The sequence below is a fragment of the Pezoporus occidentalis genome, unplaced genomic scaffold (genome assembly GCF_034315485.1).
Source record: "Pezoporus occidentalis ecotype Australia unplaced genomic scaffold, CSIRO_AGI_Poc_V1 ctg209, whole genome shotgun sequence".
Lineage (NCBI taxonomy): Eukaryota > Metazoa > Chordata > Aves > Psittaciformes > Psittacidae > Pezoporus > Pezoporus occidentalis.
In genome coordinates this window covers 141599-163348 of record NW_026913953.1, presented here as the reverse complement: position 1 = coordinate 163348, position 21750 = coordinate 141599, and the positions used below count along the sequence as shown (strand labels likewise).

General features: G+C 37.0%; 1 protein-coding gene across 10 annotated transcripts in view; it reads left to right on the top strand.

The window, feature by feature from the left end:
- The window catches only part of KIF6 (kinesin family member 6), a 149770-nt gene that overhangs the window by 5824 nt on the left and 122196 nt on the right, over positions 1-21750 (top strand). For all 10 annotated transcript variants that reach the window (XR_009964878.1, XR_009964877.1, XM_062619073.1 and 7 more), the window contains exons 4-5: positions 15672-15819; positions 18982-19091. Coding sequence is in view for 8 of the 10 variants with exons in the window: in XM_062619073.1 (XP_062475057.1) it covers positions 15672-15819; positions 18982-19091 (258 nt within the window). In the remaining 2 variants the exon portion in view is untranslated. The remainder of the gene's footprint in view (positions 1-15671; positions 15820-18981; positions 19092-21750) is intronic.

The window sequence follows — 21750 nt, the reverse complement described above, 5'->3', positions numbered from 1 at the left end:
GCTTTCTGCTCAGAATCCGAATTTGTGAATTGGGAAGTATTACTTTAGGTATCAACTTCTTTCGCATTCATTGTCTGACTGTTGTGGTTTAAGGCCAGCTGGTAACTCAGAACCACTTAGCCGCTCGCTCGCTCGCTCCCCTGACTTCTTCCTCCCCCTACTCCCAGAGGGATGGGGGGAAGAATTCAAAGAATGTAACTCCCACGGGTTGAGATAAGAACAGTCCAGTAACTAAGGTATAGCACAAAACCAACTACTGCTACCACCAATAATGATAAGGGAAATAACAAGGGGAGAGAATACAACCACTCACCACCTGCCGGCTGATACCCAGCCTGATCTGAGCAGTGACCTAGCTCTTCCAGGTAACTTGCCCCACTTATATACTGGGCATGATGTGCTGTGGTATAGAATACCCTTTGGCTAGTCTAGGTCAGGTGTCCTGTCTCTGCTTCCTCTTGACTTCCCCTCCTCCATGGCAGAGCATGAGACTCAGAAAGTCCTTGGTTTGAGTAAACATTACTTAGCAACAACTAAAACCATCGGTATTATCAGCGTTGTTCCCAGGCTGAAAGTCCAAATTACAGTACTGCATCAGCTACTAAGAAGGAGGAAAATGACTGCTATAGCTGAACCCAGGATAGTACCCACCCCTTATTCCATGCTTTCTTGTCATGCTCAGATCCTACATTTTTTAATATGCCATTGCTTTTGTCATATGTATATATGCACCCATACCCACACAAAGAGAGAGATATCATTCCTTACTGCATGGAACAATCCCTATGAAGCTGCTGAGTTCATCCGGTCCATGATGTCAGGCTCCATCTCTTGTAACAGTCTTTCAGAGCAGGAGAGAGAGTGTGCACTGTTGGATTGTTGCCTGCTGATGACACCACCAAACTCGTCTGGTCACTGCTGAACTTGTCTGGTTTCGTCAAAGTTCATTCTTTGTTGGAATGGTGGTTGGAGGGAAGTCAGGGCCAGCCACTGGTGGCCTGCAGCCATCTAGTTGGTGGGCTATAAAGGTGCTACATAGCAGGCAACAGCATATAATTGAGTTCATTGGCTGTTTTCTCCTAAAATCGAATCCCCTTGAGGTACACATGCGACTTCCCCATCTTCCCGCATTACCTACCAAATATATCCAGGTCCCTGAGCAAAAGCAATCCCACAAGTGAGTTTGCCTTTACCTGAAGCAGGAATAACCCAGACTGTCTTCCCCAGCAAATTCTTTATGTGCACTACAGGAACCTTGTCCCCCTCTACAATATGTAAAAGTTGTGACTGGGTTGGGCCAGCCCTGTTGGCAGATCCTCTGGTGTTGACCGACCAGGTGGCTTTTGGTAAATGTGTATCCCAATGTTAGAAAGTCCCACCACCTGTTGCTCTCAGTGTAGTTTTTAACAGCCCATTGTATGGTTCAATTTTCCCAGAGTCTGGTGCATGGTAGGGGATGTGATATCCCTACTCAATGCCATCCATGCTCTTTGGCCCAAGTGTCTATAAGGTTGTTCCAGAAATGAGTCCCATTGTCTGACTTAGTTCTCTCTGGGGTGCTGTGTCAACACGAGATTTGTCTCTCAAGGCCCAGGATAGTGTTCCGGGCAGTGGCATGGGGCACAGAATCTGTTTCCAGCCATCCGATGGTTGCTTCCACCATGGTAAGCACATGGCGCTTGCCTTGGTGGCTTGGTGGGAGTGTGATATAGTCAGTCTGCCAGGCCTCCCCATATTCGTACTTCAGCCATCATCTGCCATACCAAAGAGGCTTTAACCGTTTGGCTTGATTAATTGCAGCACATGTTTCACACTCATGAATAACCTAGGCAGTAGTGTCCGTTGTTAAGTCCACCCCTCGATCACGGGCCCTTCTGTATGTTGCATCTCTGCCCTGATGGCCTGAAGTGTCATGGGCCCACTGGGCCAAAAATAGTTCACCTTTATGTTGCCCATCTAAATCCTTCTGAGCCACTTCAATCTTAGCAGCTTTATCCACTTGTTGGTTGTTCTGGTGTTCCTCAGTGGCCCAACTCTTGGGTACATGAGCATCTACATGGCACAACTTCACCGCCAGGGTCTGCACCCAGGCAGTGATATCTTGCCACAGTGCAGCAGCCCAGATGGGTTTACCTCTGTGTTGCCAGTTGCTCTGCTTCCATTGCTGCAACCACCCCCACAGGGCATTTGCCACCATCCATGAGTCAGTATAAAGTACTGGCCACTTTTCTCATTCAGCAATGCCCAAAACCAGCTGGATGGCCTTTACCTCAGCAAACTGACTCAATTCACCCTCCCCTTCAGCTGTTTCTGCAACTTGTCATCGAGGACTCCATACAGCTGCCTTCCATCTCTGATGCTTTCCCACAACACAGCAGGACCCATCAGTAAACAAGGCATACTGCTTTTCACTTTCTGACAGTTTATTATATGGTGGGGCCTCTTCAGCGCGCACCACCTGCTCCTTTGGTGACATTCCAAAATCTTTGCCCTCTGGCCAGTCCATAATGACTTCTAGAATTTCTGGACAACTGGGATTTCCTATTCGAGCTCATTGTGTAGTTAGTGCAGCCCGCTTAATCCATGTAGCATCGGTTGCACGATGTTTAAAGGAGACCCTGCCTTTGAGCATCCAGGCCACCGGGGGCAACCGGGGTTCTGGGAGGAGCTGTGCTTCAGTGCCAGTCACTTCCGAAGCAGCTCGAACCCCTTTGTAGGCTGCCAGTATCTCTTTTTCAGTTGGGGTATAGCTGGCCTTGGATCCTCTGTATCCCCGACTCCAAAAGCCTAGGGGTTGACCTTGAGTCTCCCCTGGAGCTTTCTGCCAGAGGCTCCAGGTGGGATCATTCTCCTCGGCTGCAGTGTAGAGGACATTTTTTACATCTGGCCCTGTCCAGACTGGTCCAAGGGCCACTGCATGAACTATCTCTCATTTAATTTGTTTGAAGGTTTGTTGCTCAGAGCCGCATTTGAAATCATTCTTCTTCTGGGTCACATGATAAAGAGGGCTTACAATCAAATTGTAATTTGGGATGTGCATTCTCCAGAACCCTCTCCAGAACCCCACAACACCAAAGAAAGCTTGTGTTTCTTTCTTATTAGTTGGTGGAGACATAGCTGTTATCTTGTTGATCACATCTGTGGGGATCTGGCGACTTCCATCTTGCCATTTTATTCCCCAAAATTGAATCTTCTGTGCAGATCCCTTGACCTTTCTCCATTTTATGGCAAAAAAAATGGCTTTTAGCAGGATTTGGGTTATTTTCCTCCCTTTCTCAAAAAGTTGTTCTGCTGTATTGCCCCACACAATAATGTCATCAATGTATTGCAGGCGTTCTGGAGTTTGCCCTGTTCCAGTGCATTCTGAATCAGTCCATGGCAGGTGGTAGGGCTGTGTTTCCACCCCTGGGGCAATTGGTTCCAAGTGTACTGGATGACCCTCCAAATAAAAGCAAACTGTGACCTGCACTCTGCTGCCAAAGGAATTGAGAAAAATACATTGGCAGTATCTGTTGTGGCATCCCACTTGGCTGCCTTTGACTCCAGTTCGTACTGAAGTTCTAGCATGTCCGGTATGGCAGCACTCACTGGTGGTGTGACTTTATTCAGGCCATGATCGTCTACTGTTAGTCTCCACTCTCTGTTAGACTTTTGCACTGGCCATATGGGGCTGTTAAAGAGTGAGTGGGTCCTGCTGATCACTCCTTGATTCTCCAGTCTATGGAGCAGCCTACGGGTGGGAATCAGGGAGTCTCTGTTGGTGCAATATTGCTGCCGGTGCACTGTTGTGGTCGCAGTTGGCTCTTGCTGTTCTTTGACCTTCAGCAACCCCACAGCAGAAGGATCCTCTGAGAGACCAGGCAAGGTGGACAGCTGCTCAATTTCCTCTGTCTCCAAAGCTGCAACACCAGAAGCCCATTGGTACCCTTTTGGGTCTTTGAAGTACCCTCTCCTGAGGTAGTCTGTGCCAAGGCTGCATGGAGCCTGTGAACCAGTCACAATGGGGTGCATTTGCTCCTCCCTCCCAGTCAAGCTGATTTCAGCCTCCAGCACAGTCAACTCTTGGGATCCTTCTGTCACTCCAGGACACTGACCCATCCGTTGGTTTAAGCTATGATTCTGCAAGTTATTCTTCAGCCTACTGCACTATTGTGTGTTTGTGCTACAGGAAAACAGACATCCTCAGCTGGGCTTACAGTCTTTCTCAAATTTTTATTTGGAAGTAAAAATATACGTAGCTCTTTATAATTTCATTTTCTTGTCCTCTCCCCACCCTGCTGCTTCTTAAAAGTCCCACATAACACAGGAGGGTATATGACAATGAAAATGAAGAGCCAGTGAATTTGAAACTTCACTAAAGTTAAATACTCTTTTTAAAAAATTGTTTTTATTTCTTTCACCCAAAAGGTATTTCTTTGCTTATCTGACTTTTTAACATATAGCTTCAAGTTAACTCATTTACTAAGCTTTAAATAATTCTGAATTTAATGGTGACTGCAGAAAAAAATATTTTATTTGACTGTGTGTGGATAGAGACGGATTAAAAGTTTTATTGTTGCATGCTATGGATTGAATTATCATCAGGAAAAATTGAGAGTATCAAAGCTAAACAGCCACAGACTGACTTTTCCCACCCCCACCCCCTTTGGTTGTTGCTAGAAAATGGTTTTCCAGTTAATAATTCACTTCTGCAGTGCTCTAATAAACAGTAAGTGGTATTGTTTTCCTCCATTTTAGCTTTGATTTTTAGATATTTTTAAGTACTTGCAAGTACTTAAATGTTATTAAAATCAATGGTGTTTTCGCATACGTTTATCACCAAATAGCTGAGACTTTGTCTTCAATGCTAAAAATAATTTATAACATCATTATTAACTGAATCATAACTATTTTGGCTGAGTGTTATAATGTATTAAAGCTTGTATTCTAATTGACATTTGTATTGTTACTGGTAATATTGAAGGATAATTTTGCTGTGTTTTATCTAGTAGAGTAGGCAATAAATGAAGTATGTTCCTGTTTCTCATTCTTTTCCTTAATTTTTACCCTTTCTTAAGCAAAAATACTAATTTCAAAATGTCTTCAGCCATGAGGTTCCTTGCCTAGTGGAGTCCATAACTGTGTCTGAAGTTTATTTCACTCTATTGTTAATGACTCAGTTTTCCAATGTGGGACAGCAAGAATTGCCCTGTTACTTTGAAGGACCACAGTTTTTAATAGCAAAATGTTCTTGTTATTTGTTTCTAAGTTGTCAATCTCTTGCAGGCAAAACTGTTGAAAATGCACTTATTTCTGTTGCTGGAGTCGCTTTACTAAGGGAACAGTTTTTTTGTCTGTTTATTGCCAGGGAAAAGAAAGTAGCAGGAAAATATCAATGAAATAGTTCAGTAACATTTTAAGGCTCCCTGCCATGCACACTTACAGTCATGAGAATTTAGTTAGAGACTTGAATGCTGAGGGGAAAAAAAGGCTTTGTTTAAACTAGAACCAGCAATACAATGCTCAGGATTCTAAAATCTTTCTAGTTTGCTCTTGGATGGGTGGGTATTGGATGCAACTTTCTTTCTTTTTAAGTTGATCTTTTTTTTTTTTTAGTTTGTTTAATTTGCATCTTCAATCAAAAGTGCCAGCCTCTGTATGTGACTTGCCTGAATTTTTTTATTACTTTTTTGTTAATGCTTAAGTCATCTCTTGCGTGGTTTCTTTTTATCATTTGTTTGTTCTTTCCTGTTTTCCTTTTAATTTTAAATATTTACTTGATTTCCTGCAAAAATAGAGACAATAAAGAACATAATTTTGCAGTTTGCTAATGATTAAGCACTGCTTTAGTTGAACAATTGTAATGCTTCAAATATGAGTGTTATGATGAAATTAATTATACAATGTTAGTGCTTTGGAGTAGTTTTTGTTTTTAATTGTTATGTGGCCGATGTTTTGTCTTGATTTATTAAAGAATAACATAGAAAATATTTTCTCTTCATATATATTTTGCAAATAAGAAACATCTCATTTGCTTATAAACCTAAATGGCAATCACCTATGGTTTTTTTTGAGGATTTGAAAGCCTCCAGGATAACCATCCCATTGCCACAGATTTCAGTTTCTTCTCATATGCTGTGTTTATCCCAAGAATCCTGTAATATAAAAACCATTTAACTCTTTTCTGGTTTTCTGTTTCTCATTTGGTGGGTTTGTTTTTTTCTGCTGCTTATTCTTACAGAACATGTATTCAAAATATCTGCATGAACAATTATCCATTCTGACCTGAATATTTGTCACATTGTGCGAAGAAGTGGCTTGGCTCACATGTAGGCGGCCTTGCATCACAGCTGTATTATTGCTAATGTGGGTGATTTAGGTAAAAGAGACCTGTAGAATCTATATGTAGTAAAAGAATACCTTTTTTTTGTACATAAACTTGAAACAAATGCATCTTAAAATTTCTGCCAAATTAAGAAATTGGAGCAGTAATGCTAGCAGTTCTTCCTCGAATACAGTTATGAGACAATAAAAAAAGTGTAAATCATCATTAATGTTTCATCTCAAACAACTGTTAGTTGCTCATGTTTGACGTAAATTGCACAGTTTAGAATTGTTCAAGAAGGCTGCTTATTAGAGCTTACAATCTGATAGTTTGATTCAGAGTATCATTGTGTTGCTTATGTTCTGCAGTGCTTATAGTGGAATTTTATTTTGGAAGGCCCTTTTGAAATTTCTAAGGAAACTTGCTTGCACTAAGCTCTCGAAAACACGTTTGCATGCACATTTGGAAATTGGTGTTGTTTTTGAAAGATGAGGCTTTACCAAATTAGATTTGTTCCATAAATCTGACAAAGTCATAAAAAGTCATCCTGGGATGCTTTATTTTAATTAAAAGAAACTTTGAGCTCCAAGGGAAAGAAGATGCCTAAATTCTGAGTCTCTGTAAAGACAAATGCTCACTGGAAACTTTTTACCAGACTCTGCAAATTAAATTCTTTTTATCTTAAGTATCATGTCTGGGAGCCGGTTGTATCAGGACTGTGTTGAATTTTTATTCTTTCTAATAGAGTGACTATGCATTGAGATTTTATGCAGCAGAAAGAAGGAAAGTGAAGTACATGGGTAACATATTTCAGGTCAGCAAGAGCTGACATGAGGAGTGGGCTGACAGTATTCCAAGATCAAAGATACTGGTGGTTTCTGCTTTTTTCAGTAGTGTAGTATTTTAGTAGTTATTGAATATTTTCTGTAACCACATCTCCTTATATTATCAGTCCTTTAAAATGAAGATATTAGAACCAGAGTTAATAGTGTAAAGCTGAAATAAAGGAACAAAATGAAAATAATTACTTTTTAAAGCTGCAATTTGTATCTTGTTCTCAGGATTTTCTCTCATCTACATATAAATACAAGATTTAGCCCTTACTTGATAATGCCTTTTTCCTTCATTTAAACTTTTAGACATGTTTTACTTATTTGTATTATAAGCTTACTAAAAACCTTTCACTTTGAGCTTTTTAATTTTATAACAAAACAATCATAAAAATTACAGCTGGCTTAAATGCATCTATTTAAATTATCTTTTTAATAATTTTAAAGACTGAGAAGTATGTCTTGCTGTAGCAGTTAAGTGTCAGAGCAAGCAAATCTTTTTGCTTAGACTTCATTGTTGCTGTATATGCTTTTCATGTTGAGGGTAGGCTTCATTTACCAATTGCTAAGGCAAGATTTCCATGTTGTAACACCTGCCAATGTCAAAAACTTGAGAGTAAGGTTGTTACTCCAAGCTTCATTATAAAAACTGATGCATTGAGATTAGTATGAAGTGCCAAGGTTGTAGCATGTTTTAGGGACTGATAAGCACTGTTTACTTTTTCCTTTTTTTATGCCTACTGCCAACAAATTAGAATAATTAAGTCAGAAGGGGTCTCTGTAGGTTATCTGATTCAACCTCCTGAGCAAAGCAGGTTCAGGTTCAAGGTTAGCAGCTTTGAGGTTAGATCAGGTTGCTCAGGCCCTTGTCCTGCAAAGCTTTGAAAATGTCCAAAGCTGGGGATCTCACAACCCATCTGGTCACCTGTTAAAGGCCTTAACTACTCTCACTGTGGAGAATATTTTCCTTATACCTACTTTTAATTTCCCCCCTCGCAACTTGTGAAAACTGCCTCTTGTCCTACCACTGGAAGTCTCTGAAAAGAGTTTGAGTCCATCTCTGTAATGATCTGTTGTATAATGGAAGGCAATAATTAGGTACATGTATAGCTTTGGCTTCTCCAGGTTGACAGAAAACAGCTCCCTTGGCTTCCCCATGTGTGTGTGATGTCCTTCAGCCCAAACTAACTTGGTTCTGTCAGGCTCACTCCAATTTCCTTATAGCATCCTTCTTTCACTGAGGAGTCCAAAACTGGACACAGAACTCGGGGGGGAGAGTTTGTTTGGTGAACTGGGTTTTTTTTGGTGTTTTGTTTTTTCAAACTTTGATAGTAGTTATTCTGTTTGATTCAACAAAACCAGCATAGCACCAGAGGAAGCAGAGTTCTTTGTTATACTTAGGCACAAGCCTCCCTGAAGTCTTGTTAACAATAAGCACAAAAACAAATGAAAAGTTCTGTGTCCATGAACTTTAAATAGAACAAATGATCTTCACTGGAAATTGAAACAACATGTAGTCAGAAAAACCAACCACAATAAAACAACCACGGCCTGCTTTCAACCTCTGTCTACTGTCATTGGGCTTTATACCACTATTTATATTGTCTCAGATAATCAAGGATGAAGTACTGAATGATATTTTAAACTGTAGTAACTACCCATAAATTGTCTAGCTCTCATTTGAGGAATTTCTCACTTGAAGAATGTTAAGCAGTTGTGAACATATTTATCGATTTAAATGGAATTGCTTGCATGAGTTATTCTTCTATATCACACCCTATATTTAGGAATTAGACATCTTTCAGGCATGAGACAAGTCAATTGAGTGACTGAAAATGTCAGTACATAACTCTAACATCCATTTATTTAAATAGGTATCTGAAATGAATTTTTAAATTAAAAGTTAAATTCTCACTGTTCATGTTTTTGAATTGACACTAATTATGAGTAAGTTATAAAGTGCCAATTAACTGATAACTGAGAAAATTTGACTGGAAAAAAACACATGGCACTGCTCTCCTTTAATCACAATTCATATATGAGTCCATAAAAATTGTCCTCTGCCTGATAATTGGTAAAAGGTTGTATTGACAGCTTTTGCTTAGCAAGATCTAAGGGAAGAGGCAGTGTCTTTCTAATGTAACTAAAGAAACAGTAACCCGCTGAAGCCCAGAGACTAGTCATGTTTTCCCCCAACAATATTAGTAAGTCTAGTAAAAGATGCTGCCTCTCTAAATACCTGTCTTACACTTTTAGACTATTATAGTTGCACCCACAGTGCTACTGTCTTAAGTCCTTACATATATTGACTATTTCTTATAAATTATTATTTTACTCTGGACTCTGAGGACAACCACTGATAAGGGAACTTCTAAGATATTGAACCCTTGCTATTTTATTCAATTTTTGTGGTTTTTTTTTTTTTTGTTTGGTTGGGTTTTTGTTTGGTTTTTTTTTTTAAGTTTCTTGAAGTCCAAAAACCTGCATAAAATTTTCCCATGATCTGGATCCCACCTAAAACTCTGAGATTATTGGAAGGTTAGTCATTGACTTGAATAAGATTTGGATCATAGCCTTTATGATACTTTGAAGGTGCAGAACGCTATCGATGTGCTTTCTAAATCTCTTCTGGTTATTTTAATATTCTGGTTAGAAAAATACTAAAGGTATTGTAATTTCTGTTTCAAATATTGTCATTGTGGGAGACTTTTTGGTAGTCTGTGTCACAGCTTAAAGGTAAAACTTAAAATATTTTGTTTTATCCCGTCATGCTAAATTATTTTGCTGTCATAATATATAGTTAGGTTTATATAGCAGTGTGATCAGATTACTGTCTTCAGTCAGTTGTGTGAACAAAGTACCTCTATCTTGGAAAAGGTGTGCTTTCAATTCTGTGTACTATGGAGGACATTGAATATTTTCTTTGTGTTTAAAAATGTTGCTGATCAGATTTGTAAGGTCAAGCACAAACTGTTGTTTCTAAAAATCAGCAATAATTTTTCAGTGCTTTACCAGAAAAGAAGCATTCAGTTCTTTGAGTAAAATGTAAGAACAGCCTAAATTTTTTCCTGTGTTAAAATCATCTTGAAGTGGGCATATAATTAGATTAGAAATAATACTGCAGAAAAATGGATAAAGACGATTTAGAACTGTAACAAAACAATACATATTCATAGGCTAGCAGTTGTTTGCCTGCAGTTAGCATGACTATTTCACAAAAAGCAATTAAAACCAAGAAGACTGAAATTTTCCATTTAACACACCTTTATGTACACAATCATATGTAAATATAGTCACATGGATGTATATGTTTCCATTTCAAATTAATATATCCAGGAAACGTTACAATTTTTTCATTATATACAGCTTTGTGATATGTGAGTCTTCGTATGGTTTGACCAAATGTATTTTCACTGAAACACAAAACCAGATACACACAATTTTAATTTGAATTTGCAGAGTTTGACCTTTCTTGGCAGTCATGAAACTGAGATCTCCTACATCCTAATAACAAGATATCAAGGCAGCTCAGTATATTAATTGTGATTGTCTGCAGAACTACTATATGTCTGTGTTTCCCAGAAACATCATCTTTTTCTGAAAACCTTATCTTCACAGAATTTCAGGTCTTGGGCAATTTTTTTGAGACTGATGTGCATGCAGAAATTCAGTCCAATGACACTTGTTCATATTCAGTCAATTTTGTTGTTCACAGGTACAAACTCCAACATGTTGGACTGACTGCTCATGCGTATGACAACTTAGGTTTTTCCTTTATGCATTTAAGTTTTAGTGTGTAAGGAAAATGAACTTCTCAGATTTCCTAACAGTGAAACGAATGTACAAATTTGTACAGATTTAGTGACTGTATTTTAAATACTTATTTTTCTCCCTAGTAGGCTTTTTAAAATTTTTCTTGGTATTAATTAAAAAAAATAAAAGCCCTTCAGGAATTCTGACAATCATAACAGGTTAACTTTGCTAACATATACTCGAAACAGATTTCTCCAGCAATATTTTAGCTGATCTGTCTGGAAGTAGTCCATGAACTGAATAGGGAGCTATACAACATTGCATAAGTTCATGAAAGATCTTTTCACCAAAACCTTTCCTTGTATTATGTGTTATTGATGTATTTTTTCTGAAGTAGTAAAGAGACAATTTATTCAATAAAGTGTATAATTAACCATGCCAAAACTCAGCTTCGAGGGTGAAAAAAACAAATTGCAAAATTCTGGATACTCTGATAACACTGGGGCATGACTGAAAATATCCTTTTAGTGTATGATTTTTATGTGTGCATGTTTTAGGCTTCGCAAGACTACCATCAACAACTGTGTCAACTTACGTACTTTCAAATACTAAGTTTACCAAAATTTTAGGGTTTTGTTCAGACAATTTGAAAAGCAAAGCTGTAGATCTTGCCTAGGTGAACATCTTGCAAAGTTGATTTTGCAGTATATGCAGAAAAGAGCTGCTAATTCTCTACTGCCTTTTCCTGTAGAGAACAGGTTCCACTGCTGCTGGTGACAGCTTTCATTTGCCAATGAGAATCTTCAGGGATCTGTATGGTTGATGCTGCTCAGAAAATACACTCTGGATCCTCTTGTCTCAAAATCTTTATTGCCGACCTTTTTAGGTACCTGTTGTGATTGCATTTCATGGTGTAAGGGAGAACATGTACATTTTCCACTTACTGTGCTAACTCTTAGCATCTGAGAGACCCTACACTTTGTGAAATGTAATTCTGTAGTTGTTTGTTGTTGTCTTTTAAATAGCATTTTATGTGTGACTAAGAGGTTATGAAGCTTTCTATGTTTTTGTTTCCCTAAAGGGATTGTGCATTTTAGGTTAAAACTAGTAAGTATGTATCTTAAAAATCCTGCATAATTAGTAAAAAGATACCAGTTTAATTTGATTAGGTATTGGTCCACCTACATATATTCTTCCCATTTCAGTATAAAACTGCCATGGACAGGAACAACTTCCATTAGACCAGGTTGCTCAAAGTCCCACCCAGCCTGGCCTTGAGCGCTTCCAGGGATGGGGCATCCACAACTTCTCTGGGCAACCTGTGCCAGTGCCTCACCACTCTCACTGTAAATTTCTTCCTAATATCTAATCTAAATCTTCTGCTGTCAGTTTAAAGCCATTACTCCTTGTCCTATAACTACATGCCCTTGTAAAAACATTCTATCCTATGTTTACATTTGTGGTGATCCTAATCAACAGCCTTCTGTGAAGTTCAGGGACCCTAAATTAATAATTTGCAGCCACACCTTTACCACTTTTTTGGACACATCGCAAAACAACACCTTTCTGCAGAAAGCCATGTCACAGTAATTGAAAATATATACCTTTAACAACTTTAAAGAATCAGAGAAGAAAACTTAACAACCCGAAATGCTAGATCTGAAACAGCCAAAGACAGAGATGTAAAAACAGAAGAGCAACTGTACTACTGGGTGAGACTTAAGTTCTGTTTAATGCAGTATGTTACCTCTTTCAGGAACTAGCAGTACTCAGGAAAAAAAAAAAAAGAAAACAAACCAAAAAACATCGAAAGCATGTAGAGCTACTCCCCCAAGTATTCTGTTAGCCTTTAGTTATTTGTAGTTTAGGAATTTTCTGATTTCTCTGCGTTTAGTAGCTGAAATTTTTTTGCATGAATTGGTCCAGTCTCTACTGAAGCTTGTGTGAACTTTTAGCATGCGAAACTTCCCACTGCAAGGAGTTTCACAGCTTAACTAGATGTTGCATGAAGAATCAGTTTCCCTTGCTTGTTTTGAATCTGCCATCTCTGAGCTGCTTTTGATACCCCCTACTTTTTGACAACTCATTACTGTCTTCAGCATTCAGATACTTTGACAGTGTGCACTAGAAATTCCTAAGATAGATGAATGAGGTGTTTGATAATAATAATTGTTTTGATTTTTAACATCTGGTATCTAAAATCTCTGCATACTGTGTCTTTGGGTGATTTGGTCTTTGGGTGCCAGATGTTCATTGTAGTTCCTTTCAACATGTTTCTGTTTTTGTCTCTGACATCCTACTGTAATGTATTAATATAAGCAATTTGTCAACTACTCAGGCCTTTAAATAAACTTTAAGAAGTTGGAGAGCTATCGCATCTCTTGTGGTGCCAAAGTATCAGCTATCTATATATGTTTCCTTTCCTCTTATGCAAGGGTTGCTTACTCCTTTTTTTTATTTTTTAAAATCTTATCTTTTATCATTTTTACAATAAACAAAATGCACAAGAAAATTTTTAGTTAAATTTTTAGCAAAATTAGTAGCTATTAAACTACAGTAAACCAAATCCAAAGTACATTTTGCTTCTGTTAGGTTTTATAAAGAAAATAATTCTTTCTTGCTTACTCTATTTTCTTTCAAATACCTCCTTCATATTTTTTGTCAGGGGATGTTTGTTGGAATTGTGGTAGAACAATTTTGAGATGGCTGAATCCAGGAAACAATTTGTAATTCACAGCTTCTGAGAGGAAATAAAAAAACTTGACAGTCTAATCTGATTTCTTTATCATACATTCTGTCAACTATAGACTCTCATGAGTTCTTGTTTGATTTTCCATCTTAATATTACAGTCAATAACTGATTTCATCACTATTTAATTTATGATTCTAGTATTTTTGATAATTTTATTCAGGTTTTGTTTGCTTTTAGAAAAAGAAAAATTCAAAATAATTTTTTCCTCCATCATTTTTACCTCATTGTTTCTAGTCAGTCAGCATGAAGCATAAAATCTTGGGGCACTTAAAATATTTGTCAGGTTCAGAACAGTTTTCAATAATTAACAAGAAATTGAATTAGAAATGTGGAAATAGGTTTTTTATTATTTAGTCTTATGAGACAGAGCTGTACAAAGAAAATGCATTATAGACTTCCATTCAGTCAGCCATTTCTTCTGAGCTGTATATCAGCTGCAGCCATGTCCTACATTTCCTCCATGGTGTGCAGCTAAACCACTGTCATTAAGTTTATCTACTGTTTGGTGGAAATCAGGTGGAGGTTAATGAAGGGAATGTGGGCAATTAGAGAAAGATCTGAACTAGACTTTAGTAAGGCTCTTCTGCAAGTAGAACTAAGAGGTGTAATGAGTCTGAATGTAATTTCAAGCTAAACCATTGCATACAGCTGCTATTGCTGTTCCACTGAAGCTTCTTGTATAGACATAGTTCATAGAATTATAGAATCATAGAATAGTTAGGGTTGGAAAGGACCTTAAGATCATCAAGTTCCAACCCCCCTGCCGTGGGCAGGGACACCTCACGCTAAACCATGTCACCCAAGGCTCTGTCCAACCCGGCCTTGAACACCACCAGGGATGGAGCATTCACAACTTCCCTGGGCAACCCATTCCAGTGCCTCACCACCCTCACAGTAAAGAAGTTCCTCCTTATATCCAATCTAAACTTCCCCTGTTTAAGTTTTAACCCGTTACCCCTTCTCCTATCACTACAGTCCCTAATGAAGAGTCCCTCCCCAGCATCCCTATAGGCCCCCTTCAGATACTGGAAGACTGCTGTGAGGTCTCCACGCAGCCTTCTCTTCTCCAGGCTGAACAGCCCCAACTTTCTCAGCCTGTCTTCATAGTTCTAAGAGAAAAGTTTCTTTCACCAGTGTGTTTTTGTGTGTTTTCCCAACCCCTCTACTCTGCTTTTGTGAGACCTCACTTGGAGTATTGTGCACAGTTCTGGTGTCCTCAACATAAAAAGGACACGGAACTGTTGAAACAAGTCCAGAGGAGGACCCCGAAGATGATGAGGGGGCTTGAGCACCTCCCGTATGAAGATAGGCTGAAAAAAATTGGGGCTGTTCAGCCTGGAGAATAGAAAGCTGTGTGGAGACCTCATAGCAGCCTTCCAGCATCTGAAGGGTGGCTATAGGGATGGTGGGGATGGGCTGTTCATTAGGGACTGTAGTGACAGGACAAGGGGTAATGGGTTAAAACTTAAACAAGGGAAGTTTAGATTGGATATAAGGAGGAAGTTCTTTACTGTGAGGGTGGTGAGGCACTGGAATAGGTTGCGCAGGGAGGTTGTGAATGCTCCATCCCTGGCGGTGTTCAAGGCCAGGTTGGACAGAGCCTTGGGTGACATGGTTTGGTGTGAGGTGTCCCTGCCCGTGACAGGTGAATTGGACCTAGTTGATCTTAAGGTCCTTTCCAACCCTAACTATTCTATGATTCTATGACTCTATGATTCTATGGTTCATGGTAAACAAAGACTTTTACTACACTGATTGTAAACACAGTATATGAAATAAAGGAAACAGTAATGAATATGACTAGCTAATGATGATATTGGTTAATGGGGTAAGGCAAGGCAATGTCCTTCAGTTCTAGATAGTTTAATTCTGTTGCACCTAGAATACATATCTTAAAGTATTCTTGTATTACTGAAAACAGCTGCTATGTAATTAAGAATTACTATAATTATATTTTGGTTAAATACAAAGTTAATGGAAAATACGTTATGCTTTTTATATTAATTATCTCCACATTTTTTTTATTCTCTAGTGTTTTAGCAGGATATAATGGTACTATCTTTGCATATGGTCAGACAGGCAGCGGCAAAACTTTCACCATCACAGGAGGAGCAGAACGTTACAGTGATCGAGGCATCATTCCCAGGACTTTATCTTACATTTTTGATCAACTGCAGAAGGTATGGGGCATTGTTTTCTGTTTATTTTTAATGTCTGCTTTACAAATACTTAACTGTATTGCAAAAGGCTGCTTTTATAATACTGTTAGAGGAAGCCTTAAAATTAAAGCTGAAGGAAATATCTAAGTTGATATAACATGTTATGCAAGGGTCTTACCACACCTCAAATATTCCTTATCTTCTTACATTGATTTTTCTATTAAGTAAATTAGAAAATTTCTTATTGAATAGAGCAAGTCTTCTGAGCAACCTGCAGCCTACAGGTTGTAAAAAAAAGCTTAAGAAATGTGTCTTATTCTTTGCCAGATATAAGGGGACTGTGAGACACAACAATAAGTGGCTGATGATATGGTGGTTGGCAGTCAAGGTATAAGAACTTTTTAAAGGAGAATGTGGGAGGATGTGTGTATGTGTATCACATTATAACCAAAATATTGTAGAATTATTTCAATTTGACATTTGTATGCAATGAAATTAGCGAATAAGTGAAAGGATGTACCACAGTAGCACACTTATGAGTGTTCATTATGTTTACAAGAAGTTTCTTTTAGAGGAAATGTAATACTGATATGGGTAAACATAGCAAATCATTTTGGGGCTTTCATTACTACAGGAGGCAAAAGGGAAGAAAGTGTAATATATGTTTTATTTCTTCATATACTTCACCAGGTCTATGAGTTATTAAAGATTAATCTTCCCATTTTAACAAATCTTTTTAATTAAACAAATTTAAAAATTATTTGACATTAACATCAGTCATTACATTTGTACTGTTATACTGTCATTCATCTTATAGAGGGCACTAATTCTTACTCAGTAAGGGTGTATATCTCAATCACATTAACATAAGGGTTAACATTAAGGGTTAATATTTAAATAATTACCTTGGCTCTTTCAAAGTGTGGCTTTGAGAGGTAAATGTACATAGCATGTTGCAGGTGCACAAGAGCTTGCTTTTGTGGGAATGGTAATAAAAAAAAAGGAAACCCTTGATCATGTTGCCTTAGACCTGCTGTTGAACTCACCTGACCCCAGGAAGGACTTTTATTGTGGGGGGTGCACAGGTTGATTGTGCAATTGCCAGCAACATAACATAGTGTCAACACCAACATTCTTTCTTAGTGCTAACTATGTAATAAAAACAATATAGGATGAAAAATAAATACTTTATTTGCTGCCTTCTCAGCACATAGTTTCTACAAAAATAAAAATATGTTTCCATTTTCAGCCTGGGTTTTGGATAAAAGCTCTGCTTAGTTATGCTTATAGGGATATTTCTGTCTGCTTGTTTCCAAATCTTTGTGTTTGTTTCATACATTTTCTTTCTTGGTGCATCTTAGAACATCTCTTCTTGCTGTTTTATCTTTCCACCTGCCTTTCTTTTCATACCTTTCCCTTCTTTCATTTCTTCTTTTCTATGAATGTGCTTTGAGAAGTGCTGACATAGTGAGGGAACCATCTGCCTCCTAAGCCTAAGTAAGATAAAATAGAACTGAACTCAGGAACACAAAATACAAGACCTCTGAAGCTCTTGCTTACACTTACAGTGCAATTTAAAACCAAAGAAACAAAACCTTTTAGTCCAAATGAGAAGCAAATCAAGGCTTTTGTTTTTAATAACTTATCTTTTTAGTTTATTGGCCAGAAATTCCATAGCTTCCTGTAACTTCCTTACTACGGTTTTTCCATTCATCTGTAGTGTATCTTTTTAAATGGTGTCCCTTGAAATAATGGACTGTCATTATCAATTAAAAAAAACCCTGGGTGAAATAACTATTCAGTGAAAACTAAAGGTTTATGTCTGAAAGTATTTTGCAAAATAGCCGTAGTGGATTGGATTATTAAATTGCTACTCTAAGTGTGATATGAGTACTTTCACAGTGGCTTTATCTGCTGAAAAGAAGTGACTAATTTTCTTCTACTTCGGAAATCATAGCCCTTTATTTTGTGGTTTATGTTGTTTGGATTTGGCTTTGGGGCAGGAGAAAATTCTCTCTGCAAAACCCAGTTGTGTTAAGTTACATTTTGGCAATGTGAAAAAAGATAATTACGGAAAACAGCCAACATCATATACAGTGCTTAAATGTTATGATAAAGAGAGTGGAAAGCAGCAAGTGCCTGATGTTTCTAAATGAAGTAAATCTTTGGTTTATTTTTGTTGTTGTTCTTTGTTTTTTGGTGTGTTTTTTTTTTCTCAAGCTTATTATTCCTATCCATAATATGAGAGTTTACTTCTTTAAAATAACATTCTTCTTTTTGTCATAGAAGTGAAGAATGGCCTGTTGTATGGTTCTGTAAGCAGTCTGCCATGTTCTAAGTGTATGCAGACTTTTCTAGATATTAGGAACCAACAAAAAAAGCCCAGACTAAAACCATGAGCATGGGGGGATTTTGGGAGGACTTTTGTTTTGAGGGTTTGTGTATGTGAGTTTTGATTAGGGTTTTTTTGTTAGTTTTTCCTTTTTCTTCTTGAGTCATTATACACATGGTAACAGAAAGCATAAAAGTATCATGAATTGAAGATGTAAACTGACGCAGAAAAATGGACTCAGTCAGAGATCAATGTGATCAGACCAAAGCCATTTATTACAAACCGTCGGTCCTTTTTATACTGTTGTCTGCATCTGCTTACAATAGCTTTCTGTATTGTAATCGAATACATATTCTTGTAGCACACAGCGACTACAGCTACATATACAATAGCTCGCTGTATTATATTTGGATGCATATACAATAACTTGCTGTAGTATAATTAGATACATATACAATAGCTTAGTATATTATGCTTTGATACATATTCTTGCAGCACACAGCAACTAGTATACAATTAATCAAAGTCTATTGGAACTTAACTTGCTAATAGTTCACTATTTTGTATCTTAGCACATTCCAGTTTCTTCTTATCTTGCTTGCACCGTTACTTTTGCTTCCTTACCCACGTCCTCCTTCATCCTCAGTTCATGTCGAGCTCCATGTAGGCACTTGCTGACTTGGGAATGTGGCCATTCGTTGCTAAAAATCCATCCACAGTAAACCATATTCAGGAAAAGAAAGAGAGAATGAGGAAGCAACATAAAAGCTGTAGTGATAATTTGTCTGCTGATCTAGTTCTGACTTCTCTTTATAACTCTAACTTCTTTCCTTTTTTTTTTTATTATCCAGGATAGCAGTAAAGTGTATACAACTCATGTTTCCTACTTAGAGATCTACAATGAATGTGGTTATGATCTGCTGGACCCAAGACATGAGGCCTCCAGACTGGAAGATTTGCTGTAAGTACTAAAACTACAGAGAATCATCAAAAACAACAACAGAAATCATTTTCATATGCCTTGGGGATTTTTTGAAATTGTGCTATGGGTAGAAGTCTTAATTAACTCGAAGTACCTTGTTTTCTTAATTTTATCAACGCTGTCTACATTTTCTTTTATTTTTGTACATACAAAGCCTAGGGAAACTAGATAGGAGTAAGTGAAGGTAAAAGTATTAGAAACATATTTTGATACTATGCAGACAAGATCTATTTCAACCACTCAAAATATGAGAAAAAGTATACTTGTTTTCATCCTGATATACTTGTTTTGATCTTGGCAGCCTGCCTCTTTTTATGGCATGCACATGTGTGTGTGTGGCAGAGACATATGTAACAGGCAGCATTTCCTTGCAGCAGTAGGGAGAATTCCCTGCTTCTATTTTGACCTTTTCCTTCAAGGATAATTATTTTTCTAGAATAAGCAATTATGAAATAACGTGTGTAACAGATAGAAAAGGCCACAGGGAACTCCAAAACCCAATATATTTACTTCAGAATGGATGATTGTTATAATAATTTTTATTGATAAAATAAGGCCTAATACTTGGAGAATAAAATAAGTAAATAAAGGTTTGTAGGTCATGAACACATAAGCCTTGCAAAATTAAACATCTCAAAATGGGTTAATGTATGGTGATTCATGTAAATTAAAGAATAGCTACCTTTTATGTATTAGTCGATTTTAAAAAGTAAAAATTGACAGTTAATTTGGTTGTGAATTAGGGATAAAGCACACTGGGATAACCGGTAAACTTACGTAGTGTATACTATTGCAAGATGGAGTTTAGCAAGATGATAAACTTTCTGCAGGGTAACTGATCTTAATAAGTTTTTAATGGTTTTACTGTACATGGTCATTATTATTTCCAGTTCATAATGTGACAAAAAAGTAGGTACTATAGGTACTATACACTAAAACTTTACATTAACCACTCATATTTAGCATTGTGTAAAAGTATTTAATTTATAAAAATATTTTTCATTTCTTTTTTAAGATAGTAATTTAGGGCTTTGAAAAACTATATAATGTCATTCTGAGCTAGAATGGGAGTGCAAATTGCAGGAAAGTGTAGTTATATGACTATATTTTAGTAACTTGGTTCATGTAAGTAAATAGTTATCACATATTTTAAAATATATCAGGTGTTTATTACCTTAAATATATTTCATTCTTCTGAGAATTTTATGTGCTGAAGACCTTTTAAGACTTTAGCGTTAGTAAGGAAAATACAGAATAATCTAACTTCCCCAAGTTTGTTTGAAAGCATGTATTTAATGAGAATATTAAAATTAATTTATGGTTTTTGTACCTTGGAAGGGTCATATTACGCATAATTTCCTGTTGAACTCCGCAGTGGATCATCAAATTTTTAAGCACCGTATAAAGCCAAATGCAGGGTTTTTATGCTTAGGTAACTATTAGTAGTCTGTGTTGATATTCTCACAAGTATGTAAGATGGACAAGAAGAGTGTTGAAGGAATGTATCATTTTAGAAGAGTAAGCAGAAGATTAGCTATTCTCATGAAGTATGCAGTTTGGTTTGGAGCAATATTGTTATCCATATTGCTGCAGAAGGGATGCAATTTGAACCAAAGATACGTACTTCTGCCTAGCAAACTTTATGTTGAACACTTTCCATTATCAGTTCAATGGAGGGAGTAAACACAATGTGCTGGTATTCAGGTAATAGAGGTTAGGAAAATGCACAACAGACTTCTTGATAGTACTTGAAAACAAGATACTAAAATTGTATTTGATGTTCAAGGCAAAGTGAATAATACAATTTTTTTAAGTTGTCCATTGTATCTAATTATGGCATGATTAGATTTGGAATCTCAGCTCCTGAAGTCAAGGTTTTATGTGTAGCCATCCCTTGTATATTCTGTGGACTATTAAGTTTTCATCTTAATACTGCTTAATGGTTTCATTAGTCTGATAGATGAGAAGGGAAGAAGGACTCACAAAAAAAAATCATGTTTCTAGAAAGAAATTCCTGACAAATGTGTTAATGTATGTCTGTATGTCTATATGGATAGGTATATGTTTGTAGATTCAAATAAAGAATTACATATTTATTTTGTGTGCATATGTAGGTATGTACACATGTACATATGTATTTATGCATGCATAAATATGTATTATGATTCTAATAGGTACAGATTTGAAACTTATTTTTACGGGAAAAAAACAACAGTTTTCATGATGTTTAGTTCTAATGGTATTACATGTAGCCCATAGAAGATATCATTTGATATGCCTTATTGTTTCATAATACAATATGCCGTAGTTTACAGCTGTAAGTTGTTTTGTTATGCAAAGCTGACAGTGTTTTAATTTTGTGACATTGTAGCTGAAACACAACATATGCAGATGCAAATACATCTGAAGAATCTTACTGTAATGCAAAATTTGAATTTAATACTGACAATCTAATTTTGATGTAGCTGCAGAGAGTTCCATGTTTATACAAGGAAATTATGATTGTTTTCAAAAGTGTAAAAAGTATAAAGCTATTGCTATGAAATGCAGCTGGTAGAAGACTGAATTCTTACTGCCATCTCTAGTTTTCATAAAAGATTTGCAGGACTTTTCAAATTAGGAAAATTTTTTTGAAGCT